The sequence below is a fragment of the Oncorhynchus keta genome, chromosome 22, assembly GCF_023373465.1.
Source record: "Oncorhynchus keta strain PuntledgeMale-10-30-2019 chromosome 22, Oket_V2, whole genome shotgun sequence".
NCBI classification, from domain to species: Eukaryota; Metazoa; Chordata; class Actinopteri; order Salmoniformes; family Salmonidae; genus Oncorhynchus; species Oncorhynchus keta.
The window spans coordinates 22,723,367-22,750,260 of NC_068442.1; the positions used below are offsets into that span (position 1 = coordinate 22,723,367).

The window sequence follows — 26,894 nt, forward strand, 5'->3', positions numbered from 1 at the left end:
CCTCACTTGGTTGTCCAAAGTCTAAACAGAACACATATTTTAACAGACACACCTGGACATGATCCGAAACAACACAATGATCTTTGCAGCAGAGGGAGCACCCCCCCCTATCCACTTTGACGGGACCGCACTGGAGAAGGAGGAAGGCTTCAAGTTCCTCGGCGTACACATCACTGACAAACTGAAATGGTCCACCTACACAGATAGTGTGGTGAAGATGGTGCAGCAGCGCCTCTTCAACCTCAGGAGGCTGAAGAAATGTTGCTTGGCACCTAATATCCTCACAAACTTTTACAGATGCTCAATTGAGAGCATCCTGTCGGGCTGGTACGGCAATTGCACTGAGTGCAACTGCAGGGCTCTCCAGAGTGTGGTGCGGTCTGCACAATTCATCACCAAATTACCTGCCCTACAGGACGCCTAGAGCAGCCGATGTCACAGGAAGGCCAAACAGATCATCAAGGACAACAACCACCCGATCCACTCCCTGTTCACCCCGCTATCATCCAGAAGGCATGGTCAGTACTTGTGCATCAAAGCTGGGACAGAGAGACTGAAAAACAGATTCTATATCAAGGCCATCAGACTGTTAAATAGCCATCACTAGCACATTAGAGGCTGCTGCCTATATACATGGACTTGAAATCACTGGCCACTTTAATAAATGGAAGGCTAGTAACTTTAACTCCATTCCGCTCTGACATTGCTAGTCCATAAATGTATATATTCTTAATTCCATTCATTTACTTACATTTTTGTGTATTGGGTATATGTTGTGAAATTGTTAGCTATTATTTGTTAGATAGTACTGCACTGTTGGAGCTACACATGCAATAACATCTGCTAAACACGTGTATGTGACCAATAACGTTTTATTTGATACACTACTACATTTCTGGCAGATTTTTGCAATCGCAACATGGTTAGGACTGTATTCTGACTTGAGATCCATGCACTTAACCCACATTTCCTCCCATTCCTCCTCCCAAGTCTCCCATTGACATCAAGGAATGATTTACCTGAATGACTGAGATCAGTGCACTTATCTCGATGCTGAATAGAGCTGTTAGGGACAGAACAGGACAGGATGGTCTGGAATGTACAACAAATTAGTAACACCTGCTTTTTCAATGAGCTAGACTAACCAGGTGAATCCAGGTGAAAGGTATGATCCCTTATTGTAGTTTATGGGAAGGAGACAGGTTAAAGATGGATTTTTAATCATTGAGTCAATTGAGGCATAGATTGTGTATGTGTGCCATCAGAGAGTGAATGCGCAAGACAAAATATGTAAGTGCCTTTGAACAGGGTCTGGCAGTAGGTGCCAGGTGCGACCATTTGAGTGTGTCAAGAACTGCAAAGCTGCTGGTTGTTTTACGCTCAACAGTTTCCTGTGTGTATCAAGAATGGTCCACCACCCAAAGAACATCCAGCCAACTTGACACAACCGTGGGAAACATTGGAGTCAACATGGGCCCACATCTCTGTGGAACGCCTTTGACATCTTGTAGAGTCCATGCCACGACAAATTTAAGCTCTTTTGAGTGCAAAGAGGGGGTGTAACTCAATAGTTTGGAGTCACTTAGAAATGTCCTTTTTGAAAGAAAAGCAGTTTGCACTGTTCTGTTAAGGGAGTAGTATACAGAGTTGTACCAGATCTTTAGTTTCTTGGCAATCATTTCTCAGAACAAGAATAGACTGACGAGTTTCAGAAGAAAATACTTTGTTTCTGGCCATTTTGAGCCTGTAATTGAACCTACAAATGTTGATGCTCCAGATACTCAACTAGTCTAAAGAAGGCCAGTTGTATTGCTTCTTTAATTAGGACAACAGTTTTCAGCTGTGCTAACATAATTGCAAAAGGGTTTTCTAAAATGATAAAATGCCTTTTAAAATGATAAACTTGGATTAGCCTACACAATTTGCCATTGGAACAGGAGTGATGGTTGCTGATAATGGGCCTCTGTAGGCCACTGTAGATATTCCAGAAAAAAATCTGCCGTTTCCAGCTACAATAGTCATTTACAACATTAACAGTGTCTACACTGTATTTCTGATACATTTGATGTTATTTTAATGACGCTGTATATATAGTAGGAGTATATACATAATATACTCCTAGGACTTTTAGTAGTCTTTAGACCAGGGTTTTGTTGAATCATCTTAGGCCTGTGTGTAGGGTGCTGGTGTGTGTTTAGTTGTACCTCTCTATTTACGGAACAACAATTCTTCCTACCCTAAAACACATGTAAATAACACATGAACTGTCCATCTTACCCAACACATAGGTAGGAGTGTGAGGAGTGTTTCTGGAAAACCAAACTTACACACATGCTTACCCACGCACACATACACACGCGCACACAAGCAGGCACGGCATCTTAATGGTTCTGTGGGAAATCCTGCATGGTGTGCACCGTTTATGTATATGCTTCATAGAGAGATGGAGGGAGAAAGAGAGAGACAGAGTCAAGTATAGAGAGATCCACACAGGAAGTAAGGGGAACAGAAAAGGGCTCTGCTCGTGTGTGACCCTGTAATGAGAGGTCTCTAGCTCTCTCACACCAATGGTGGAGCTTTTGGACAGACAAGAGATACAGATAAACACACACACAGTGTAGAGGGGTGATTACTGTGGTCCATCGATCCTGCATGTCCTCTCTCTGCAGGGTGCGTGTCATTATCAACAACCCTGCCTGTTGGAGAGGGATGAGAGAGAAAAACTGGTTCCACATTTTGTTCGGTTCTGTGCAAGTGCAGTGTGAAGCTGATTGTAAACTAAAATTATTTTTTTTGTTGCGCTCGTGTCTCTTGGTGTCCCCTGCGCTGTGCTGAGCTTAAGTGTTTTACGCATTGCAAGTACTGTAGGTGTGAGCAGAGCACACATTTGACAAGAATGGAATATCTATTGTCTTGTGTGTGTAACATAGTCACAGCTTAAGGAGAAAAGGTTAGAGGGGATAGATAGGAGAGAGAGGGTGAGCAGGAGGAGAAAGAGAAAGGGGAGGAGAGTGAAAGATAATGTAGCAGGTGACCTTTAGGCTGTAAGTTCAGGTCATGATTAGTCTCTCGGTCACACGCTAACAGGCTACATCAGGGTAGAGATCTGCTACTCTCCATCTTTACCGTTCATTAATTTTCCTTTTGTCTCTTCCCTCTTTTTCTCCATGTCCAATTTGTGAACCATGTAACCAAGACTAACTGGATGGTGTGGGCATGGGCGTCGGCATGGGCGTCGGCATGTGCGTGTCCCTAAACGTTGTTTGTTTGCTGACCCATTCTCTATCTCTACCTCTCTCTAGGTTTCTCTGGTGATGTAGCTACTGTATGTACCATGACCCAGAAGCTCTTTGTCTTGTCTGGTTCTTGTCAGGTAAGACACTGCACGATTTAGGGGGAATGTTATGGTGTGGTTTTCAGACACCATAACCTACATTCTCAATGGAACACATTACAGCACGACATTATTTATCAGATACATGTCATCATAAGCCAACCAAGAGCTGGCTAGTGTAAGAATGCGGTGTGTGTGATGTGTGTATGTGCGTAATGTGTGTATGCGTGTGATGTGTGTATTTTTGTATGTGCGTGTAGTATAGGAATGTTTTAAGATATTATTATTTGACTCATCAGTTGAACATGAATTTTATGAGCTGCCAATTAGATGACAGCATGCTGTTAAAGAAAGGCCCTGGGTGAACGGCTGCTAGTCTCCAAAGCAATCTGCACCGAAAACACATACGTACACGAAAAAGACCACAATGGGCTATATCTGTTCTCTATGTGGTCTTTCTCTCCAGAGACTGAGAGTCACACTGGACAGCAGATGGAAAATAAGAGATAGAAGAGAGAGAAGAAAGGAAAGAGGCAGCAGAGTAGGAAAGGAAAAGAGGAGGTAGGAGAGGTAGGAGAGGAGTGATAGAGGAGACAAAATAAAACATGGTGCTCATCAAAATGCTGGTCAACCAAGTTGTGGTGCAGGGCTGTGACATAAAGAGAGAGATAAAGAGAGAGAGAGGGGGAGAAAAGGAGAGAGAGGGGGAAAGAGGAGGAGAGGGAGGGGGAAAATTGAGAGAGAGAGAGAGAGAGAGAGAGAGAGAGAGAGAGAGAGAGAGAGAGAGAGAGAGAGAAAGAAGAGAAGGGGTGGTGAGTTCTCTCTCAGGACAGTATGTTCATGTTATTTAGATAAGATTTCTCTTCTGTAGAGTGAGAAGTTTATAAGAGGTAACAGTCTATAGGGGGGTTGGGTGGGAGACTGATCGTAAAGTTAACTCAGGGCACATTTTCGCCCCTGCAAGAATAATCCTGTTAATTTTCACTGCTCTTGAATCACACACACGAACACACACACACTTTTCCTTGTCGCATGATGTCATCTTGGAAAAGATTGCTTGAATGGTCCTTCTGTGGCTCAGTTGGTAGAGCATGGCGCTTGTAACGCCAGGGTAGTGGGTTCAATTCCCGGGACCACCCATACGTAGAATGTATGCACACATGACTGTAAGTCGCTTTGGATAAAAGCGTCAGCTAAATGGCATATATTATTATATTATTATTTATCTTTCATAAGTACAGAACCTAGTGGGGGATAAACTCCTAATTAGCTGCAGAATAACCCCATTGATGAGACAACCTACAGTAATGAACCTACTGTTTGGGACTACCTACAGTAGAAGGAGTACATTGTGTTAAACATAGCAGAGTTAGTAACAGACTAGAGTGTATACACAGGAACAGCCTATTGGAGTGTCTGAGCTCAGAGCTGACTGCATCTCAGAGAATCTTTCATCCGCCTACATGCTGACACACATACATACTGTTGTGTCTTTGGCTATACCGGATTAAGTGATATGACATGCTATTCTATAAAATAATTTCTCTGTAATTAATACTACCTGATTAAGCTAATCAGGTAAATAATTAACTAGAAAGTCGGCCGCACCACAAAATAATGTTTATAGAGCTGTTATCTTCCGAATAAACTCTTAAAGACCTAGTAGTCTTTTACATCAATAGCAGTCAATATTTATTCATCACCTTGTTTAGTCTCATCTGAACGTTGTAAATACTTGACAAACCATGGAATCAGCAATACAAAATTTGGTTTCATTATTTATTTACTAAATACCTAAATAATCACACAGAATTACATCTACACAGAATGGATCATACATTGTTTACAAATGATGTCATAAAGAAAACTTCCCTGGTGGACAGAGCCGACATGACGCCTGGTTACACAAAGGAAAGGGGGTTGGGTTTGAATGAAAGAGCGGGAAGACTGAGGAACAAAGGGAGAAACTATGTCTCTATCGGGCCGTAGGCAGCTATGCTATCGTAAATACGCATTCTAAATTACTGCCCATTTGAAAAAGGAGAATGCAATACATATTTACTCTGAACTGCACTTCGGTAGATTGTTCGTAGATGGGAGACCGGGTGGTCCAGCATGGATCTCTGGTCCTCTGAAGAATGGGTGGGTGGTAAAGGGTGGTAAACTTGATACGTTGTAGTATCGTTGTGTGTGTCAGACTGGATACGTCCTCCATCCTTTCCTAGCCCACGTTTACAGTTGCTACGCTAACGCAACGGCTAGGAGGTATCACTTCTTTAGTGAATAAGAGTTCAAAGTTCATACCAACTTGCCATGCTTTAAGCTCATGCTATATTCTGGCTGGTGAAGTTGAAATTCATCCTTCTGGCGTGTAGGTCGTCACCTTCACATTGAAATTCAATGCTAATTTCGTCAGGTTCTTGCTGAGATTGGCTTAGTTCTGTAGGTGGTCTTTGTCCTTTCAACGTGGGGACTGCCAGTCCACACGTCCTTGGAACAGGAAGTTACATTTTCGTCAAGGGGCTTATATAGGATTGGGAGAGAGGGCTGTGTCTCATAGTTTACAACCACTGTCTGTTCACATGGGCGGGGCCACTGTGTTGGCAGAGTTTACAACCACTGTCTGTTCACATGGGCGGGGCCCCTGAGTTGGCAGACTTTACTCTATGACAAACCGTCCTCTCATTAAGAAGCTAAATTACATTTAATATTTCACAAAGAGTTTCATATTTAAACATTTAAATTGCACTACACTTCTATGTGAATCTGATAACTATAATGTGTAAACCTTTCAAGATGCAGTTTATGTCGTCCTATGATCAGTAATCATGTCTCAGACGTCAACTGAACTGAACTGATTAAGTCCCAAAGCATATTTTCAACTGGTTGGATTACCGACATATGGTTCCATTTCCCATCATTTGATGTCACCAGCCACTCTCCCAATGTTAACAAAGGGATTTTCAATAGTCTCATCGAGTAGATAGAGTAGAGAGAGAAAAGGGGGGAAAGGTATTTATGGTGGTCATAAACCTCCCTCTCAGGCCAATGTCATGACAATACACACACACACACACACACACACACACACACACACACACACACACACACACACACACACACACACACACACACACACACACACACACACACACACACACACACACACACACACACACACACACACACACACACACTGATAGGACAGAAGAAAGCACTCAGATCATACATAGTGAACCTCTCTCCCTATCTCTATCCCTCTCTCTCTCTCTCTGTTGTGTTGTTGGAACGTATGTGTTGTAAGGCATTATTTCAGGGGGTTCAGTGGAATAGAATTAGATTGTTGGTTGTGAAGAGACAGTGGTTTTAGTTCTGCTGGGTAGATAGGCATGTTCTGGGCTTAGGGAAACAGAAAGGGAGCTTTACTTGAGGACTTAGCATCAGTTTGGGTACTCACACAGACACACATACACACACACACACACACACACACACACACACACACACACACACACACACACACACACACACACACACACACACACACACACACACACACACACACACACACACACACACACACACACACACACACACACACACACACACACACACACACACACACACACACAAACACAGTCTCACAAGAAAATGTGCTGTGTCTGCGTCAGTGTTGGCAGGTATGTGGGAGCTCACACAAACAGTCAGAGTGTAAGGCATGGGCGAGTGAGGAATCATTGAAACAGAGTTCAGATTCAGGAAGAGTTCCAGAGCAGTGGCATCTGAACCCTGGGCTTCTATATCAGCTATCTGAACAGACTTATCCTAAAACAGCCACAGGCACAAACACCTATGCACATACACCTACACAAATACACCTACACATACTGTATACACATACACACATACACCTGAACACATGCACCTATACACCTACACCTACACACATACACCTAAACACATACACCTACACACATACACCTACACACATGCCGCACACGCAGGCACACACAGCATTGCGCAGGGAGAAGAGTAATAGAGTTTGCTGCAGTAGAGAGAGATTTGGGAAAGAAGCTGAGAGAGGGGGGAGACAGAAAGAGGATGAGAGAGCGAGAGAGCAAGAGAGAGAGGCATTCTCCAAACCGTCTCCTATCCTTTTAGTCATGGTCTGACTGGCTGTGAAGTAGACATTACTGTCAGCTCTTGTTAACAATACCCCAAAAGTCTCCCATAACTCTCAGAAAACTCGAACATAACTCTAACATATTTGATGTCAGCACAAAACATGGAGTTTGTCACTTGTACAGTAGATACATAGAGCTGCTTTGAGATGAGTTGTTTAGCCTTATCTCTTGTTGTTCTGCACCCCCCCCCTCTTTCTCTCTCCTCTCCTCTAGAAGGTCTGATGTCTAGACCGTGTGCTCCTTCATGTGTGGTCCAGTTGAACTCTCCTTGACCATTCGATGGACCACAAACAGACCAGCAGCTACTGTGACCGCACTACTTCACCTTGACTCTTCACCCCTTTACCTTTGAACCCTCACCCCTGACCCATACTCTTGACCTCTAACCCCTCACTCCAAACCCTTAACCTTACTCCTCTCCTCTCCTCTCCTCTCCTCTCCTCTCCTCTCCTCTCCTCTCCTCTCCTCTCCTCTCCTCTCCTCTCCTCTCCTCTCCACCCTCTCCTCTCCTCTCCTCTCCTCTCCTCTCCACTCCTCTCCTCTCCTCTCCTCTCCTCTCCTCTCCACTCCACTCCTCTCCTCTCCACTCCACTCCACTCCACTATGTTATCCCGCATCTCTACAGTCCTCCTAGCTGTGTTGTGTTGGTGTGTGCTAGTGTCTCTGGGGGTGGACCCCCCTCACCCCCGTCGAGAGATCCGGATCGAGGGAGACCTGGTCTTGGGGGGGCTGTTCCCAGTCCATGAGAAGGGGGGAGGGATAGAGGAGTGTGGGAGGGTGAACGAGGACAGAGGGATCCAGAGGTTGGAGGCCATGCTGTTTGCTATAGACAGGATCAACTCTGATCCTACTCTACTGCCTGGAGTCAGTCTGGGAGTTCACATACTGGACACCTGTTCTAGAGATACATACGCACTGGAACAGGTTGGTGAGCACTCACACACATACACACATAAGCACACACACATTTGATTTCTTCCTGCTTTTTAAGCTTTTGCTGTAGAGAAATTATACAAATGGCATAATAAGCTTGCCCTTTAAATAAATTTCAAGGTAAGCCTAATTGTAGCTCATAGAAAACACTGTCAATATTCCATTTACAGTCTTTAAATAAGTGTTTATTGAGTATGTGTGTGTGTGCTTCCCAGGCGCTGGAGTTTGTGCGTGCATCTCTGACCAAGGTGGACGATACAGAGTTTATCTGTCCTGATGGATCCTACGCTCTACAGGAAGACATTCCCCTGGCCATTGCTGGAGTTATAGGAGGATCCTATAGCAGTGTGTCTATACAGGTAACACACACACAGAAACAACCCCCCACACACACACACACACACACACACACACACACACACACCCACGCACACCCACACACCCACACACACACACACACGCACAAATACATTCACGCAGCTCCAGTGGTATGGTATTGTGACAGACTAAGGTGATTTGCATAATTTAGCATAACATCTCCTCCTCTTCCTCTGTGACTGCACAAAGCATCCTCCCCCTCCCCCCCTCTTCTACCCTCCCCCCACTCTCCTCCCTTCCCCCACTCTCCTCTCCTCTACCCCCCTCTCCTCTCCTCCCTCTCCTTTCCTCTACCCCCTCTCCTCTCCCCTCTCCTCCCCTTCCCTCTGCTCTCCACAGTGCTCCTCTACTCTATCAGACCCAACTCCCTCATCTCTACAACTCTGTCTCTGTTTTTCTCAGTCTCTCTTTTTTTAGTCAATCTCTCTCTCTTTCTCTTCCTCTCCACCTCTCTGTTTGTATTAAAAGCTGTCACTCCCTCACTCTGAGGGGAGAGCCCAGTGTATTCTGACCTCAGTCCACTCTCCTCCTCTCTCTGATAGGCATTGTTATCCCTCATCACTTGTTTTTCACCACATACAATTACTCTTTGTTTTCTCTGTGTTGACAGTCTTTGTTGTTGTTTGGCCTGTGTGCCCACAGGGCAGTCAGTGTGTGTGTGTGTGTGTGTGTGTGTGTGTGTGTGTGTGTGTGTGTGTGTGTGTGTGTGTGTGTGTGTGTGTGTGTGTGTGTGTGTGTGTGTGTGTGTGTGTGTGTGTGTGTGTGTGTGTGTGTGTAAAATCTTAATCAGGAGAACGTTACCAGAGAAAAAGTGAATATCATATAGAGCCTAGACCCCTTATGTCCATCACTAATGGATGAGTCCGCAGTTTATTGACTGTGTATAAACTTGCAAAACTGTGTGTGTGGATTTGCATCTGTGTGTGTCTGTTTCTCATGTCTGTTTGCCTCCAACTCCCAGGTGGCCAACCTGCTGCGCCTCTTTCAGATCCCTCAGATCAGCTATGCCTCCACTAGCGCCAAGCTCAGTGACAAGACACGCTATGACTACTTTGCCCGCACGGTGCCCCCTGACTTCTACCAGGCCAAGGCCATGGCAGAGATCCTGCGGCTGTTCAACTGGACCTACGTGTCCACGGTGGCATCAGAGGGAGACTACGGAGAGACGGGCATTGAGGCCTTTGAACAGGAAGCCCGTATGAGGAACATCTGCATCGCTACCTCTGAGAAGGTAGGGAGAGATAGAAGTGGAAATAAGGTTATCGGGATATAATATAGGGAGATTGACAGTGAAGGAGATAAGGTTATCAGGGGATTATATAGGGAGATTGACATTGAAGGAGATTGGCGCAGACCTATGTTAGAATATAGAAGAGCAAGCATAGAAGAGATGAGAGGTTGATCAGACAGAAACAACGGGAGAAGGAGATGGGTTTAGGGTTAACCCTACAGCGTGCTATTATGTATTTTAGCCTGCTGTTCTATGTACAGATGCAGGTCTTATTTTGAGCCAGTTTGCTACAGCAGGAAAATAATCCTGCAGCAACAGGAAATGTAAATTATTATAATTAATGGACAATTTTGTAGGGGTTGATACATTTTTCGTAAGGGAAATTCAAGTCTTACATTTCAAAGTGGAAATTACAAACTGCAATACAGATTTAACGTTTCCTGCAGTGGAGGATAGTTCTCCTGCAACAGGGTGATCAAATAAAGATCCTACATCTGTAGTAGACCTCTTTCAGATGTGTGTTTACTCCCTCTGTGTCCAGTGTAAATAACTGAAGGATGTTCCTTCTCATGTCCAGGTGGGCCGCTCTAACGCTAAGAAGTCCTATGAGGCAGTGATCAGGCAGCTCCTCCAGAAGCCCAACGCCCGCGTGGCTGTCCTCTTCCTGCGCAGCGATGACGCTCGGGAACTCCTCTCTGCCGCCGCACGACTCAACACCACCTTCATCTGGGTGGCCAGTGACGGCTGGGGGGCACAGGAGAGCATTGTCAAGGGCAATGAGGCCACAGCCAACGGGGCCATCACCCTGGAGCTGGCAGCCAATCCTGTGCCGGCGTTCAACCGCTACTTCCTGTCTCTGGATCCAATCAACAACCACCGCAACCCCTGGTACCGAGAATTCTGGGAGCAGAAGTTCCAGTGCTCGCTTGGAGGAGGGAGTGGAGGAGTAGGAGCTGGGGCAGGAGCAGTAGGGTCAGGAGGATCTGTGTCTCTCTCTCTCCCTCCCTGTGAGAAGGGTGTGTTGGTGGATGATAGTAACTTTGAGCCGGAGTCCAAGATCATGTTTGTGGTGAATGCAGTATACGCTGTGGCCCACGCCCTCGATAAGATGCAGAGAACACTGTGTTCCAACACCAGCAAGCTCTGTGACAGCATGAAGGCTCTGGATGGACGCAAGCTCTACAGAGACTACCTTCTCAACATCAGCTTCACAGGTCAGTACTGTAGGCTACCTCCTCAACATCAGCTTCACAGGTCAGTAGTGTAGGCTACCTCCTCAACATCAGCTTCACAGGTCAGTACTGTAGGCTACCTCCTCAACATCAGCTTCACAGGTCATTACTGTAGGCTACCTCCTCAACATCAGCTTCACAGGTCAGTACTGTAGGCTACCTACTCAACATCAGCTTCACAGGTCAGTACTGTAGGCTACCTACTCAACATCAGCTTCAGAGATCAGTACTGTAGGCTACCTACTCAATATCAGCTTCACAGGTCAGTACTGTAGACTACCTTGTGATCATCAGTTTCACAGGTCAGTACTGTAGACTACCTCCTCAACATCAGTTTCACTGGTCAGTACTGTAGACTACCTTGTGATCATCAATTTCACAGGTCAGTACTGTAGACTACCTTGTGATCATCAGCTTCACAGGTCAGTACTGTAGACTACCTCCTCTACATCAGTTTCACAGGTCAGTACTGTAGACTACCTCCTCAACATCAGTTTCACTGGTCAGTACTGTAGACTACCTTGTGATCATCAATTTCACAGGTCAGTACTGTAGACTACCTTGTGATCATCAGCTTCACAGGTCAGTACTGTAGACTACCTCCTCTACATTGTTTTCACAGATCAGTACTGTAGACTACCTCCTCAACATCAGCTTCACAGGTCAGTACTGTAGACTACCTTGTGACCATCAGCTTCACAGGTCAGTACTGTAGACTACCTTGTGATCATCAGCTTCACAGGTCAGTACTGTAGACTACCTTGTGATCATCAGCTTCACAGGTCAGTACTGTAGACTACCTCCTCAACATCAGTTTCACAGGTCAGTACTGTAGACTACCTCCTCAACATCAGTTTCACAGGTCAGTACTGTAGACTACCTCCTCTACATCAGTTTCACAGGTCAGTACTGTAGACTACCTCCTCTACATCAGTTTCACAGGTCAGTACTGTAGACTACCTCCTCTACATCAGTTTCACAGGTCAGTACTGTAGACTACCTCCTCAACATCAGTTTCACTGGTTAGTACTGTTGACTACCATGTGAACATCAGCTTCACAGGTCAGTACTGTAGACTACCTTGTGATCATCAGCTTCACAGGTCAGTACTGTAGATTACCTCCTCTACATCAGCTTCACAGGTCAGTACTGTAGACTACCTTGTGATCATAATCTTCACAGGTCAGTACTGTAGACTACCTCCTCAACATCAGTTTCACTGGTCAGTACTGTAGACTACCTCCTCTACATCAGCTTCACAGGTCAGTACTGTAGACTACCTTGTGATCATCAGTTTCACAGGTCAGTACTGTAGACTACCTCCTCTACATCAGTTTCACAGGTCAGTACTGTAGACTACCTCCTCTACATCAGTTTCACTGGTCAGTACTGTAGACTACCTCCTCTACATCAGTTGAACTGGTCAGTACTGTAGACTACCTCCTCTACATCAGTTGAACTGGTCAGTACTGTAGACTACCTTGTGATCATCAATTTCACAGGTCAGTACTGTTGGCTACCTTGTGATCATCAGCTTCACAGGTCAGTACTGTAGACTACCTCCTCAACATCAGCTTCACAAGTCAGTACTGTTGGCTACCTTGTGATCATCATTTTCACAGGTCAGTACTGTAGACTACCTCCTCTACATCAGTTTCACAGGTCAGTACTGTAGACTACCTCCTCAACATCAGTTTCACTGGTCAGTACTGTAGACTACCTTGTGATCATCAATTTCACAGGTCAGTACTGTTGGCTACCTTGTGATCATCAGCTTCACAGGTCAGTACTGTAGACTACCTCCTCAACATCAGCTTCACAAGTCAGTACTGTAGACCACCTTGTGATCATCAGCTTCACAAGTCAGTACTGTAGACTACCTCCTCAACATCAGTTTCACCTGTCAGTACTGTAGACTACCTTGTGATCATCAGCTTCACAGGTCAGTACTGTAGACTACCTACTCAATATCAGCTTCACAGGTCAGTACTGTAGACTACCTTGTGATCATCAGTTTCACAGGTCAGTACTGTAGACTACCTCCTCAACATCAGTTTCACTGGTCAGTACTGTAGACTACCTTGTGATCATCAATTTCACAGGTCAGTACTGTAGACTACCTTGTGATCATCAGCTTCACAGGTCAGTACTGTAGACTACCTCCTCTACATTGGTTTCACAGATCAGTACTGTAGACTACCTCCTCTACATCAGTTTCACAGGTCAGTACTGTAGACTACATCCTCTACATCAGTTTCACAGGTCAGTACTGTAGACTACCTCCTCTACATCAGTTTCACTGGTCAGTACTGTAGACTACCTCCTCTACATCAGTTGAACTGGTCAGTACTGTAGACTACCTCCTCTACATCAGTTGAACTCGTCAGTACTGTAGACTACCTTGTGATCATCAATTTCACAGGTCAGTACTGTTGGCTACCTTGTGATCATCAGTTTCACAAGTCAGTACTGTAGACTACCTTGTGATCATCAGTTTCACAGGTCAGTACTGTAGACTACCTCCTCAACATCAGTTTCACTGGTCAGTACTGTAGACTACCTTGTGATCATCAATTTCACAGGTCAGTACTGTAGACTACCTTGTGATCATCAGCTTCACAGGTCAGTACTGTAGACTACCTCCTCTACATCAGTTTCACAGGTCAGTACTGTAGACTACCTCCTCTACATCAGTTTCACAGGTCAGTACTATTGACTACCATGTGAACATCAGTTTCACTGGTCAGTACTGTAGACTACCTTGTGATAATCAGTTTCACTGGTCAGTACTGTTGACTACCATGTGAACATCAGTTTCACTGGTCAGTACTGTAGACTACCTTGTGATCAGCAGTTTCACTGGTCAGTACTGTTGACTACCATGTGAACATCAGTTTCACTGGTCAGTACTGTAGACTACCTTGTGATCAGCAGTTTCACAGGTCAGTACTGTTGGCTACCTTGTGATCATCAGTTTCACAGGTCAGTACTGTAGACTACCTCCTCAACATCAGTTTCACTGGTCAGTACTGTAGACTACCTCCTCAACATCAGTTTCACTGGTCAGTACTGTAGACTACCTTGTGATCATCAGTTTCACAGGTCAGTACTGTAGACTACCTCCTCAACATCAGTTTCACTGGTCAGTACTGTAGACTACCTTGTGATCATCAATTTCACAGGTTAGTACTGTAGACTACCTTGTGATCATCAGCTTCACAGGTCAGTACTGTAGACTACCTCCTCTACATCAGTTTCACAGGTCAGTACTGTAGACTACCTCCTCTACATCAGTTTCACAGGTCAGTACTGTAGACTACCTCCTCTACATCACTTTCACAGGTCAGTACTGTAGACTACCTCCTCTACATCAGTTTCACAGGTCAGTACTATTGACTACCATGTGAACATCAGCTTCACAGGTCAATACTGTAGACTACCTCCTCAACATCAGGTTCAATGGTCAGTACTGTTGACTACCATGTGAACATCAGCTTCACAAGTCAGTACTGTAGACTACCTTGTGATCATCAGCTTCACAGGTCAATACTGTAGACTACCTCCTCAACATCAGGTTCAATGGTCAGTACTGTTGACTACCATGTGAACATCAGCTTCACAAGTCAGTACTGTAGACTACCTTGTGATCATCAGCTTCACAGGTCAGTACTGTAGACTACCTCCTCTACATCAGTTTCACAGGTCAGTACTGTAGACTACCTCCTCTACATCAGTTTCACAGGTCAGTACTGTAGACTACCTCCTCAACATCAGTTTCACTGGTCAGTACTGTAGACAACCTTGTGATCATCAGCTTCACAGGTCAGTACTGTAGTCTACCTCCTCAACATCAGTTTCACTGGTCAGTACTGTTGACTACCATGTGAACATCAGCTTCACAAGTCAGTACTGTTGACTACCTTGTGATCATCAGCTTCACAGGTCAGTACTGTAGACTACCTCCTCTACATCAGTTTCACAGGTCAGTACTGTAGACTACCTCCTCTACATCAGTTTCACAGGTCAGTACTGTTGACTACCATGTGAACATCAGCTTCTATCAGTACTGTAGACTACCTTGTGATCATCAGCTTCACAGGTCAGTACTGTAGACTACCTCCTCAACATCAGTTTCACTGGTCAGTACTGTTGACTACCATGTGAACATCAGCTTCACAGGTCAGAACTGTAGACTACCTTGTGATCATCAGCTTCACAGGTCAGTACTGTAGACTACCTCCTCTACATCAGTTTCACAGGTCAGTACTGTAGACTACCTCCTCTACATCAGTTTCACCGGTCAGTACTGTAGACTACATCCTCTACATCAGTTTCACAGGTCAGTACTGTAGACTACCTCCTCTACATCAGTTTCACAGGTCAGTACCGTAGACTACCTTGTGATCATCAATTTCACAGGTCAGTACTGTAGACTACCTTGTGATCATCACCTTCACAGGTCAGTACTGTAGACTACCTCCTCAACATCAGCTTCACAAGTCAGTACTGTAGACTATCTTGTGATCATCAGCTTCACAAGTCAGTACTGTAGACTACCTTGTGATCATCAGTTTCACAGGTCAGTACTGTAGACTACCTCCTCTACATCAGTTTCACAGGTCAGTACTGTAGACTACCTCCTCTACATCAGTTTCACAGGTCAGTACTGTAGACTACCATGTGAACATCAGTTTCACAGGTCAGTACTGTAGACTACCTCCTCTACATCAGTTTCACAGGTCAGTACTGTAGACTACCTCCTCTACATCAGTTTCACAGGTCAGTACTGTAGACTACCTCCTCTACATCAGTTTCACAGGTCAGTACTGTAGACTACCTCCTCTACATCAGTTTCACAGGTCAGTACTGTAGACTACCTCCTCAACATCAGTTTCACTGGTTAGTACTGTTGACTACCATGTGAACATCAGCTTCACAGGTCAGTACTGTAGACTACCTTGTGATCATCAGCTTCACAGGTCAGTACTGTAGATTACCTCCTCTACATCAGCTTCACAGGTCAGTACTGTAGACTACCTTGTGATCATAATCTTCACAGGTCAGTACTGTAGACTACCTCCTCAACATCAGTTTCACTGGTCAGTACTGTAGACTACCTCCTCTACATCAGTTTCACAGGTCAGTACTGTAGACTACCTCCTCTACATCAGCTTCACAGGTCAGTACTGTAGACTACCTTGTGATCATCAGTTTCACAGGTCAGTACTGTAGACTACCTCCTCTACATCAGTTTCACAGGTCAGTACTGTAGACTACCTCCTCTACATCAGTTTCACTGGTCAGTACTGTAGACTACCTCCTCTACATCAGTTGAACTGGTCAGTACTGTAGACTACCTCCTCTACATCAGTTGAACTGGTCAGTACTGTAGACTACCTTGTGATCATCAATTTCACAGGTCAGTACTGTTGGCTACCTTGTGATCATCAGCTTCACAGGTCAGTACTGTAGACTACCTCCTCAACATCAGCTTCACAAGTCAGTACTGTTGGCTACCTTGTGATCATCATTTTCACAGGTCAGTACTGTAGACTACCTCCTCTACATCAGTTTCACAGGTCAGTACTGTAGACTACCTCCTCAACATCAGTTTCACTGGTCAGTACTGTAGACTACCTTGTGATCATCAATTTCACAGGTCAGTACTGTTGGCTACCTTGTGATCATCAGCTTCACAGGTCAGTACTGTAGACTACCTCCTCAACATCAGCTTCACAAGTCAGTACTGTAGACCACCTTGTGATCATCAGTTTCACAGGTCAGTACTGTAGACTACCTCCTCAACATCAGTTTCACCTGTCAGTACTGTAGACTACCTTGTGATCATCAGCTTCACAGGTCAGTACTGTAGACTACCTCCTCAACATCAGCTTCACAAGTCAGTACTGTAGACTACCTTGTGATCATCAGTTTCACAGGTCAGTACTGTAGACTACCTCCTCAACATCAGTTTCACTGGTCAGTACTGTAGACTACCTTGTGATCATCAATTTCACAGGTCAGTACTGTAGACTACCTTGTGATCATCAGCTTCACAGGTCAGTACTGTAGACTACCTCCTCTACATCAGTTTCACAGGTCAGTACTGTAGACTACCTCCTCTACATCAGTTTCACAGGTCAGTACTGTAGACTACCTCCTCTACATCAGTTTCACAGGTCAGTACTGTAGACTACCTCCTCTACATCAGTTTCACTGGTCAGTACTGTAGACTACCTCCTCTACATCAGTTGAACTGGTCAGTACTGTAGACTACCTTGTGATCATCAGTTTCACAGGTCAGTACTGTAGACTACCTCCTCACATCAGTTTCACAGGTCAGTACTGTAGACTACCTCCTCTACATCAGTTTCACTGGTCAGTACTGTAGACTACCTCCTCTACATCAGTGGTCAGTACTGTAGACTACCTCCTCTACATCAGTTGAACTGGTCAGTACTGTAGACTACCTTGTGATCATCATCAGTTTGCACAGGCTTCAGGTACAGTACCCTTAGACTACCTCCTCAACATCAGTTTCACAGGTCAGTACTGTAGACTACCTTGTGATCATCAGCTTTCACAGGTCAGTACTGTAGACTACCTTGTGATCATCAGCTTCACAGGTCAGTACTGTAGACTACCTCCTCAACATCAGTTTCACAGGTCAGTACTGTAGACTACCTCCTCAACATCAGTTTCACAGGTCAGTACTGTAGACTACCTCCTCTACATCAGTTTCACAGGTCAGTACTGTAGACTACCTCCTCTACATCAGTTTCACAGGTCAGTACTGTAGACTACCTCCTCTACATCAGTTTCACAGGTCAGTACTGTAGACTACCTCCTCAACATCAGTTTCACTGGTTAGTACTGTTGACTACCATGTGAACATCAGCTTCACAGGTCAGTACTGTAGACTACCTTGTGATCATCAGCTTCACAGGTCAGTACTGTAGGCTACCTCCTCTACATCAGCTTCACAGGTCAGTACTGTAGACTACCTTGTGATCATAATCTTCACAGGTCAGTACTGTAGACTACCTCCTCAACATCAGTTTCACTGGTCAGTACTGTAGACTACCTCCTCTACATCAGCTTCACAGGTCAGTACTGTAGACTACCTTGTGATCATCAGTTTCACAGGTCAGTACTGTAGACTACCTCCTCTACATCAGTTTCACAGGTCAGTACTGTAGACTACCTCCTCTACATCAGTTTCACTGGTCAGTACTGTAGACTACCTCCTCTACATCAGTTGAACTGGTCAGTACTGTAGACTACCTCCTCTACATCAGTTGAACTGGTCAGTACTGTAGACTACCTTGTGATCATCAATTTCACAGGTCAGTACTGTTGGCTACCTTGTGATCATCAGCTTCACAGGTCAGTACTGTAGACTACCTCCTCAACATCAGCTTCACAAGTCAGTACTGTTGGCTACCTTGTGATCATCATTTTCACAGGTCAGTACTGTAGACTACCTCCTCTACATCAGTTTCACAGGTCAGTACTGTAGACTACCTCCTCAACATCAGTTTCACTGGTCAGTACTGTAGACTACCTTGTGATCATCAATTTCACAGGTCAGTACTGTTGGCTACCTTGTGATCATCAGCTTCACAGGTCAGTACTGTAGACTACCTCTCAACATCAGCTTCACAAGTCAGTACTGTAGACCACCTTGTGATCATCAGTTTCACAGGTCAGTACTGTAGACTACCTCCTCAACATCAGTTTCACCTGTCAGTACTGTAGACTACCTTGTGATCATCAGCTTCACAGGTCAGTACTGTAGACTACCTCCTCAACATCAGCTTCACAAGTCAGTACTGTAGACTACCTTGTGATCATCAGTTTCACAGGTCAGTACTGTAGACTACCTCCTCAACATCAGTTTCACTGGTCAGTACTGTAGACTACCTTGTGATCATCAATTTCACAGGTCAGTACTGTAGACTACCTTGTGATCATCAGCTTCACAGGTCAGTACTGTAGACTACCTCCTCTACATCAGTTTCACAGGTCAGTACTGTAGACTACCTCCTCTACATCAGTTTCACAGGTCAGTACTGTAGACTACATCCTCTACATCAGTTTCACAGGTCAGTACTGTAGACTACCTCCTCTACATCAGTTTCACTGGTCAGTACTGTAGACTACCTCCTCTACATCAGTTGAACTGGTCAGTACTGTAGACTACCTCCTCTACATCAGTTGAACTCGTCAGTACTGTAGACTACCTTGTGATCATCAATTTCACAGGTCAGTACTGTTGGCTACCTTGTGATCATCAGTTTCACAAGTCAGTACTTTGGCTACCTTGTGATCATCAGCTTCACAGGTCAGTACTGTAGACTACCTCCTCAACATCAGTTTCACTGGTCAGTACTGTAGACTACCTTGTGATCATCAATTTCACAGGTCAGTACTGTAGACTACCTTGTGATCATCAGCTTCACAGGTCAGTACTGTAGACTACCTCCTCTACATCAGTTTCACAGGTCAGTACTGTAGACTACCTCCTCTACATCAGTTTCACAGGTCAGTACTATTGACTACCATGTGAACATCAGTTTCACTGGTCAGTACTGTAGACTACCTTGTGATAATCAGTTTCACTGGTCAGTACTATTGACTACCATGTGAACATCAGTTTCACTGGTCAGTACTGTAGACTACCTTGTGATAATCAGTTTCACTGGTCAGTACTGTTGACTACCATGTGAACATCAGTTTCACTGGTCAGTACTGTAGACTACCTTGTGATCAGCAGTTTCACAGGTCAGTACTGTTGGCTACCTTGTGATCATCAGTTTCACAGGTCAGTACTGTAGACTACCTCCTCAACATCAGTTTCACTGGTCAGTACTGTAGACTACCTCCTCAACATCAGTTTCACTGGTCAGTACTGTAGACTACCTTGTGAACATCAGTTTCACAGGTCAGTACTGTAGACTACCTCCTCAACATCAGTTTCACTGGTCAGTACTGTAGACTACCTTGTGATCATCAATTTCACAGGTTAGTACTGTAGACTACCTTGTGATCATCAGCTTCACAGGTCAGTACTGTAGACTACCTCCTCTACATCAGTTTCACAGGTCAGTACTGTAGACTACCTCCTCTACATCAGTTTCACAGGTCAGTACTGTAGACTACCTCCTCTACATCACTTTCACAGGTCAGTACTGTAGACTACCTCCTCTACATCAGTTTCACAGGTCAGTACTATTGACTACCATGTGAACATCAGCTTCACAGGTCAATACTGTAGACTACCTCCTCAACATCAGGTTCAATGGTCAGTACTGTTGACTACCATGTGAACATCAGCTTCACAAGTCAGTACTGTAGACTACCTTGTGATCATCAGCTTCACAGGTCAGTACTGTAGACTACCTCCTCTACATCAGTTTCACAGGTCAGTACTGTAGACTACCTCCTCTACATCAGTTTCACAGGTCAGTACTGTAGACTACCTTGTGATCATCAGCTTCACAGGTCAGTACTGTAGACTACCTCCTCTACATCAGTTTCACAGGTCAGTACTGTAGACTACCTCCCTCTACATCAGTTTCACAGGTCAGTACTGTAGACTACCTCCTCAACATCAGTTTCACTGGTCAGTACTGTAGACAACCTTGTGATCATCAGCTTCACAGGTCAGTACTGTAGTCTACCTCCTCAACATCAGTTTCACTGGTCAGTACTGTTGACTACCATGTGAACATCAGCTTCACAAGTCAGTACTGTTGACTACCTTGTGATCATCAGCTTCACAGGTCAGTACTGTAGACTACCTCCTCTACATCAGTTTCACAGGTCAGTACTGTAGACTACCTCCTCTACATCAGTTTCACAGGTCAGTACTGTTGACTACCATGTGAACATCAGCTTCACAGGTCAGTACTGTAGACTACCTTGTGATCATCAGCTTCACAGGTCAGTACTGTAGACTACCTCCTCAACATCAGTTTCACTGGTCAGTACTGTTGACTACCATGTGAACATCAGCTTCACAGGTCAGTACTGTAGACTACCTTGTGATCATCAGCTTCACAGGTCAGTACTGTAGACTACCTCCTCTACATCAGTTTCACAGGTCAGTACTGTAGACTACCTCCTCTACATCAGTTTCACCGGTCAGTACTGTAGACTACATCCTCTACATCAGTTTCACAGGTCAGTACTGTAGACTACCTCCTCTACATCAGTTTCACAGGTCAGTACCGTAGACTCCTTGTGATCATCAATTTCACAGGTCAGTACTGTAGACTACCTTGTGATCATCACCTTCACAGGTCAGTACTGTAGACTACCTCCTCAACATCAGCTTCACAAGTCAGTACTGTAGACTATCTTGTGATCATCAGCTTCACAAGTCAGTACTGTAGACTACCTTGTGATCATCAGTTTCACAGGTCAGTACTGTAGACTACCTCCTCTACATCAGTTTCACAGGTCAGTACTGTAGACTACCTCCTCTGACATCAGTTTCACAGGTCAGTACTGTAGACTACCATGTGAACATCAGTTTCACAGGTCAGTAGTGTAGACTACCTCCTCTACATCAGTTTCACAGGTCAGTACTGTAGACTACCTCCTCTACATCAGTTTCACAGGTCAGTACTGTAGACTACCTCCTCTACATCAGTTTCACAGGTCAGTACTGTAGACTACCTCCTCTACATCAGTTTCACAGGTCAGTACTGTAGACTACCTCCTCAACATCAGTTTCACTGGTTAGTACTGTTGACTACCATGTGAACATCAGCTTCACAGGTCAGTACTGTAGACTACCTTGTGATCATCAGCTTCACAGGTCAGTACTGTAGACTACCTCCTCTACATCAGCTTCACAGGTCAGTACTGTAGACTACCTTGTGATCATAATCTTCACAGGTCAGTACTGTAGACTACCTCCTCAACATCAGTTTCACTGGTCAGTACTGTAGACTACCTCCTCTACATCAGCTTCACAGGTCAGTACTGTAGACTACCTTGTGATCATCAGTTTCACAGGTCAGTACTGTAGACTACCTCCTCTACATCAGTTTCACAGGTCAGTACTGTAGACTACCTCCTCTACATCAGTTTCACTGGTCAGTACTGTAGACTACCTCCTCTACATCAGTTGAACTGGTCAGTACTGTAGACTACCTCCTCTACATCAGTTGAACTGGTCAGTACTGTAGACTACCTTGTGATCATCAATTTCACAGGTCAGTACTGTTGGCTACCTTGTGATCATCAGCTTCACAGGTCAGTACTGTAGACTACCTCCTCAACATCAGCTTCACAAGTCAGTACTGTTGGCTACCTTGTGATCATCATTTTCACAGGTCAGTACTGTAGACTACCTCCTCTACATCAGTTTCACAGGTCAGTACTGTAGACTACCTCCTCAACATCAGTTTCACTGGTCAGTACTGTAGACTACCTTGTGATCATCAATTTCACAGGTCAGTACTGTTGGCTACCTTGTGATCATCAGCTTCACAGGTCAGTACTGTAGACTACCTCCTCAACATCAGCTTCACAAGTCAGTACTGTAGACCACCTTGTGATCATCAGCTTCACAAGTCAGTACTGTAGACTACCTCCTCTACATCAGTTTCACTGGTCAGTACTATTGACTACCTTGTGATCATCAGTTTCACAGGTCAGTACTGTAGACTACCTCCTCTACATCAGTTTCACTGGTCAGTACTGTAGACTACCTTGTGATCATCAGTTTCACAGGTCAGTACTGTAGACTACCTCTTCTACATCAGTTTCACTGGTCAGTACTGTAGACTACCTTGTGATCATCAATTTCACAGGTCAGTACTGTAGACTACCTTGTGATCATCAGCTTCACAGGTCAGTACTGTAGACTACCTCCTCTACATCAGTTTCACAGGTCAGTACTGTAGACTACCTCCTCTACATCAGTTTCACAGGTCAGTACTGTAGACTACATCCTCTACATCAGTTTCACAGGTCAGTACTGTAGACTACCTCCTCTACATCAGTTTCACTGGTCAGTACTGTAGACTACCTCCTCTACATCAGTTGAACTGGTCAGTACTGTAGACTACCTCCTCTACATCAGTTGAACTCGTCAGTACTGTAGACTACCTTGTGATCATCAATTTCACAGGTCAGTACTGTTGGCTACCTTGTGATCATCAGTTTCACAAGTCAGTACTGTTGGCTACCTTGTGATCATCAGCTTCACAGGTCAGTACTGTAGACTACCTCCTCAACATCAGCTTCACAAGTCAGTACTGTTGGCTACCTTGTGATCATCAATTTCACAGGTCAGTACTGTAGACTACCTTGTGATCATCAGCTTCACAGGTCAGTACTGTAGACTACCTCCTCTACATCAGTTTCACAGGTCAGTACTGTAGACTACCTCCTCTACATCAGTTTCACAGGTCAGTACTATTGACTACCATGTGAACATCAGTTTCACTGGTCAGTACTGTAGACTACCTTGTGATAATCAGTTTCACTGGTCAGTACTGTTGACTACCATGTGAACATCAGTTTCACTGGTCAGTACTGTAGACTACCTTGTGATCAGCAGTTTCACAGGTCAGTACTGTTGGCTACCTTGTGATCATCAGTTTCACAGGTCAGTACTGTAGACTACCTCCTCAACATCAGTTTCACTGGTCAGTACTGTAGACTACCTCCTCAACATCAGTTTCACTGGTCAGTACTGTAGACTACCTTGTGATCATCAGTTTCACAGGTCAGTACTGTAGACTACCTCCTCAACATCAGTTTCACTGGTCAGTACTGTAGACTACCTTGTGATCATCAATTTCACAGGTTAGTACTGTAGACTACCTTGTGATCATCAGCTTCACAGGTCAGTACTGTAGACTACCTCCTCTACATCAGTTTCACAGGTCAGTACTGTAGACTACCTCCTCTACATCACTTTCACAGGTCAGTACTGTAGACTACCTCCTCTACATCAGTTTCACAGGTCAGTACTATTGACTACCATGTGAACATCAGCTTCACAGGTCAATACTGTAGACTACCTCCTCAACATCAGGTTCAATGGTCAGTACTGTTGACTACCATGTGAACATCAGCTTCACAAGTCAGTACTGTAGACTACCTTGTGATCATCAGCTTCACAGGTCAGTACTGTAGACTACCTCCTCTACATCAGTTTCACAGGTCAGTACTATTGACTACCATGTGAACATCAGTTTCACTGGTCAGTACTGTAGACTACCTTGTGATCATCAGCTTCACAGGTCAGTACTGTAGTCTACCTCCTCAACATCAGTTTCACTGGTCAGTACTGTTGACTACCATGTGAACATCAGCTTCACAAGTCAGTACTGTTGACTACCTTGTGATCATCAGCTTCACAGGTCAGTACTGTAGACTACCTCCTCTACATCAGTTTCACAGGTCAGTACTGTAAACTACCTCCTCTACATCAGTTTCACAGGTCAGTACTGTTGACTACCATGTGAACATCAGCTTCACAGGTCAGTACTGTAGACTACCTTGTGATCATCAGCTTCACAGGTCAGTACTGTAGACTACCTCCTCAACATCAGTTTCACTGGTCAGTACTGTTGACTACCATGTGAACATCAGCTTCACAGGTCAGTACTGTAGACTACCTTGTGATCATCAGCTTCACAGGTCAGTACTGTAGACTACCTCCTCTACATCAGTTTCACAGGTCAGTACTGTAGACTACCTCCTCTACATCAGTTTCACCGGTCAGTACTGTAGACTACATCCTCTACATCAGTTTCACAGGTCAGTACTGTAGACTACCTCCTCTACATCAGTTTCACAGGTCAGTACCGTAGACTACCTTGTGATCATCAATTTCACAGGTCAGTACTGTAGACTACCTTGTGATCATCACCTTCACAGGTCAGTACTGTAGACTACCTCCTCAACATCAGCTTCACAAGTCAGTACTGTAGACTATCTTGTGATCATCAGCTTCACAAGTCAGTACTGTAGACTACCTTGTGATCATCAGTTTCACAGGTCAGTACTGTAGACTACCTCCTCTACATCAGTTTCACAGGTCAGTACTGTAGACTACCTCCTCTACATCAGTTTCACAGGTCAGTACTGTAGACTACCACCTCTACATCAGTTTCACAGGTCAGTACTGTAGACTACCTCCCTACATCAGTTTCACAGGTCAGTACTATTGACTACCATGTGAACATCAGTTTCACAGGTCAGTACTGTAGACCACCTCCTCTACATCAGTTTCACAGGTCAGTACTGTAGACTACCTCCTCTACATCAGTTTCACTGGTCAGTACTGTAGACTACCTCCTCTACATCAGCTTCACTGGTCAGTACTGTAGACTACCTCATCTACATCAGTTTCACAGGTCAGTACTGTAGACTACCTCCTCTACATCAGTTTCACTGGTCAGTACTGTAGACTACCTCCTCTACATCAGTTTCACTGGTCAGTACTGTAGACTACCTCCTCTACATCAGCTTCACTGGTCAGTACTGTAGACTACCTCCTCTACATCAGTTTCACAAGTCAGTACTGTAGACTACCTCCTCTACATCAGTTTCACAGGTCAGTACTGTAGACTACCTCCTCTACATCAGTTTCACAGGTCAATAGTGTAGACTACCTCCTCTACATCAGTTTCACAGGTCAGTACTGTCGACTACCTCCTCTACATCAGTTTCACTGGTCAGTACTGTAGACTACCTCCTCTACATCAGTTTCACAGGTCAGTACTGTAGACTACCTCCTCTACATCAGTTTCACAGGTCAGTACTGTAGACTACCATGTGAACATCAGTTTCACAGGTCAGTACTGTAGACTACCTCCTCTACATCAGTTTCACAGGTCAGTACTGTAGACTACCTCCTCTACATCAGTTTCACAGGTCAGTACTGTAGACTACCACCTCTACATCAGTTTCACAGGTCAGTACTGTAGACTACCTCCCCTACATCAGTTTCACAGGTCAGTACTATTGACTACCATGCGAACATCAGTTTCACTGGTCAGTACTGTAGACTACCTTGTGATCATCAGTTTCACTGGTCAGTATTGTAGACTACCTCCTCTACATCAGTTTCACTGCTCAGTACTGTAGACTACCTTGTGATCATCAGCTTCACGGGTCAGTACTGTAGACTCCCTCCTCAACATCAGCTTCACAAGTCAGTGCTGTAGACTACCTTGTGATCATCAGCTTCACAGGTCAGTACTGTAGACTACCTCCTCTACATCAGTTTCACAGGTCAGTACTGTAGACTACCTCCTCTACATCAGTTTCACAGGTCAGTACTGTAGACTACCTCCTCTACATCAGTTTCACAGGTCAGTACTGTAGACTACCTACTCTACATCAGTTTCACAGGTCAGTACTGTAGACTACCTCCTCTACATCAGTTTCACAGGTCAGTACTGTACACTACCTCCTCTACATCAGTTTCACTGGTCAGTACTGTAGACTACCTCCTCTACATCAGCTTCACTGGTCAGTACTGTAGACTACCTCCTCTACATCAGTTTCACAGGTCAGTACTGTAGACCACCTCCTCTACATCAGTTTCACAGGTCAGTACTGTAGACTAC

The 26,894-nt window shown here is 44.7% G+C and overlaps 1 protein-coding gene and 1 long non-coding RNA gene across 3 annotated transcripts in view; both read left to right on the top strand.

The window, feature by feature from the left end:
• The first annotated feature begins 420 nt into the window (after positions 1–420).
• Positions 421–8,008, top strand: LOC127910606 (uncharacterized). The gene is made up of 3 exons (XR_008075445.1): positions 421–518; positions 3,303–3,373; positions 7,732–8,008. It is a non-coding gene; the product is annotated as an uncharacterized LOC127910606 (long non-coding RNA).
• Positions 8,009–8,022: 14 nt separating this feature from the next.
• LOC118400844 (metabotropic glutamate receptor 3-like) overlaps positions 8,023–26,894 on the top strand; it is a 45,700-nt gene continuing 26,828 nt past the window's right edge. For both annotated transcript variants that reach the window (XR_008075446.1, XM_052474903.1), the window contains exons 1-4: positions 8,023–8,442; positions 8,667–8,810; positions 9,791–10,060; positions 10,638–11,274. Coding sequence is in view for 1 of the 2 variants with exons in the window: in XM_052474903.1 (XP_052330863.1) it covers positions 8,122–8,442; positions 8,667–8,810; positions 9,791–10,060; positions 10,638–11,274 (1,372 nt within the window). In the remaining variant the exon portion in view is untranslated. The remainder of the gene's footprint in view (positions 8,443–8,666; positions 8,811–9,790; positions 10,061–10,637; positions 11,275–26,894) is intronic.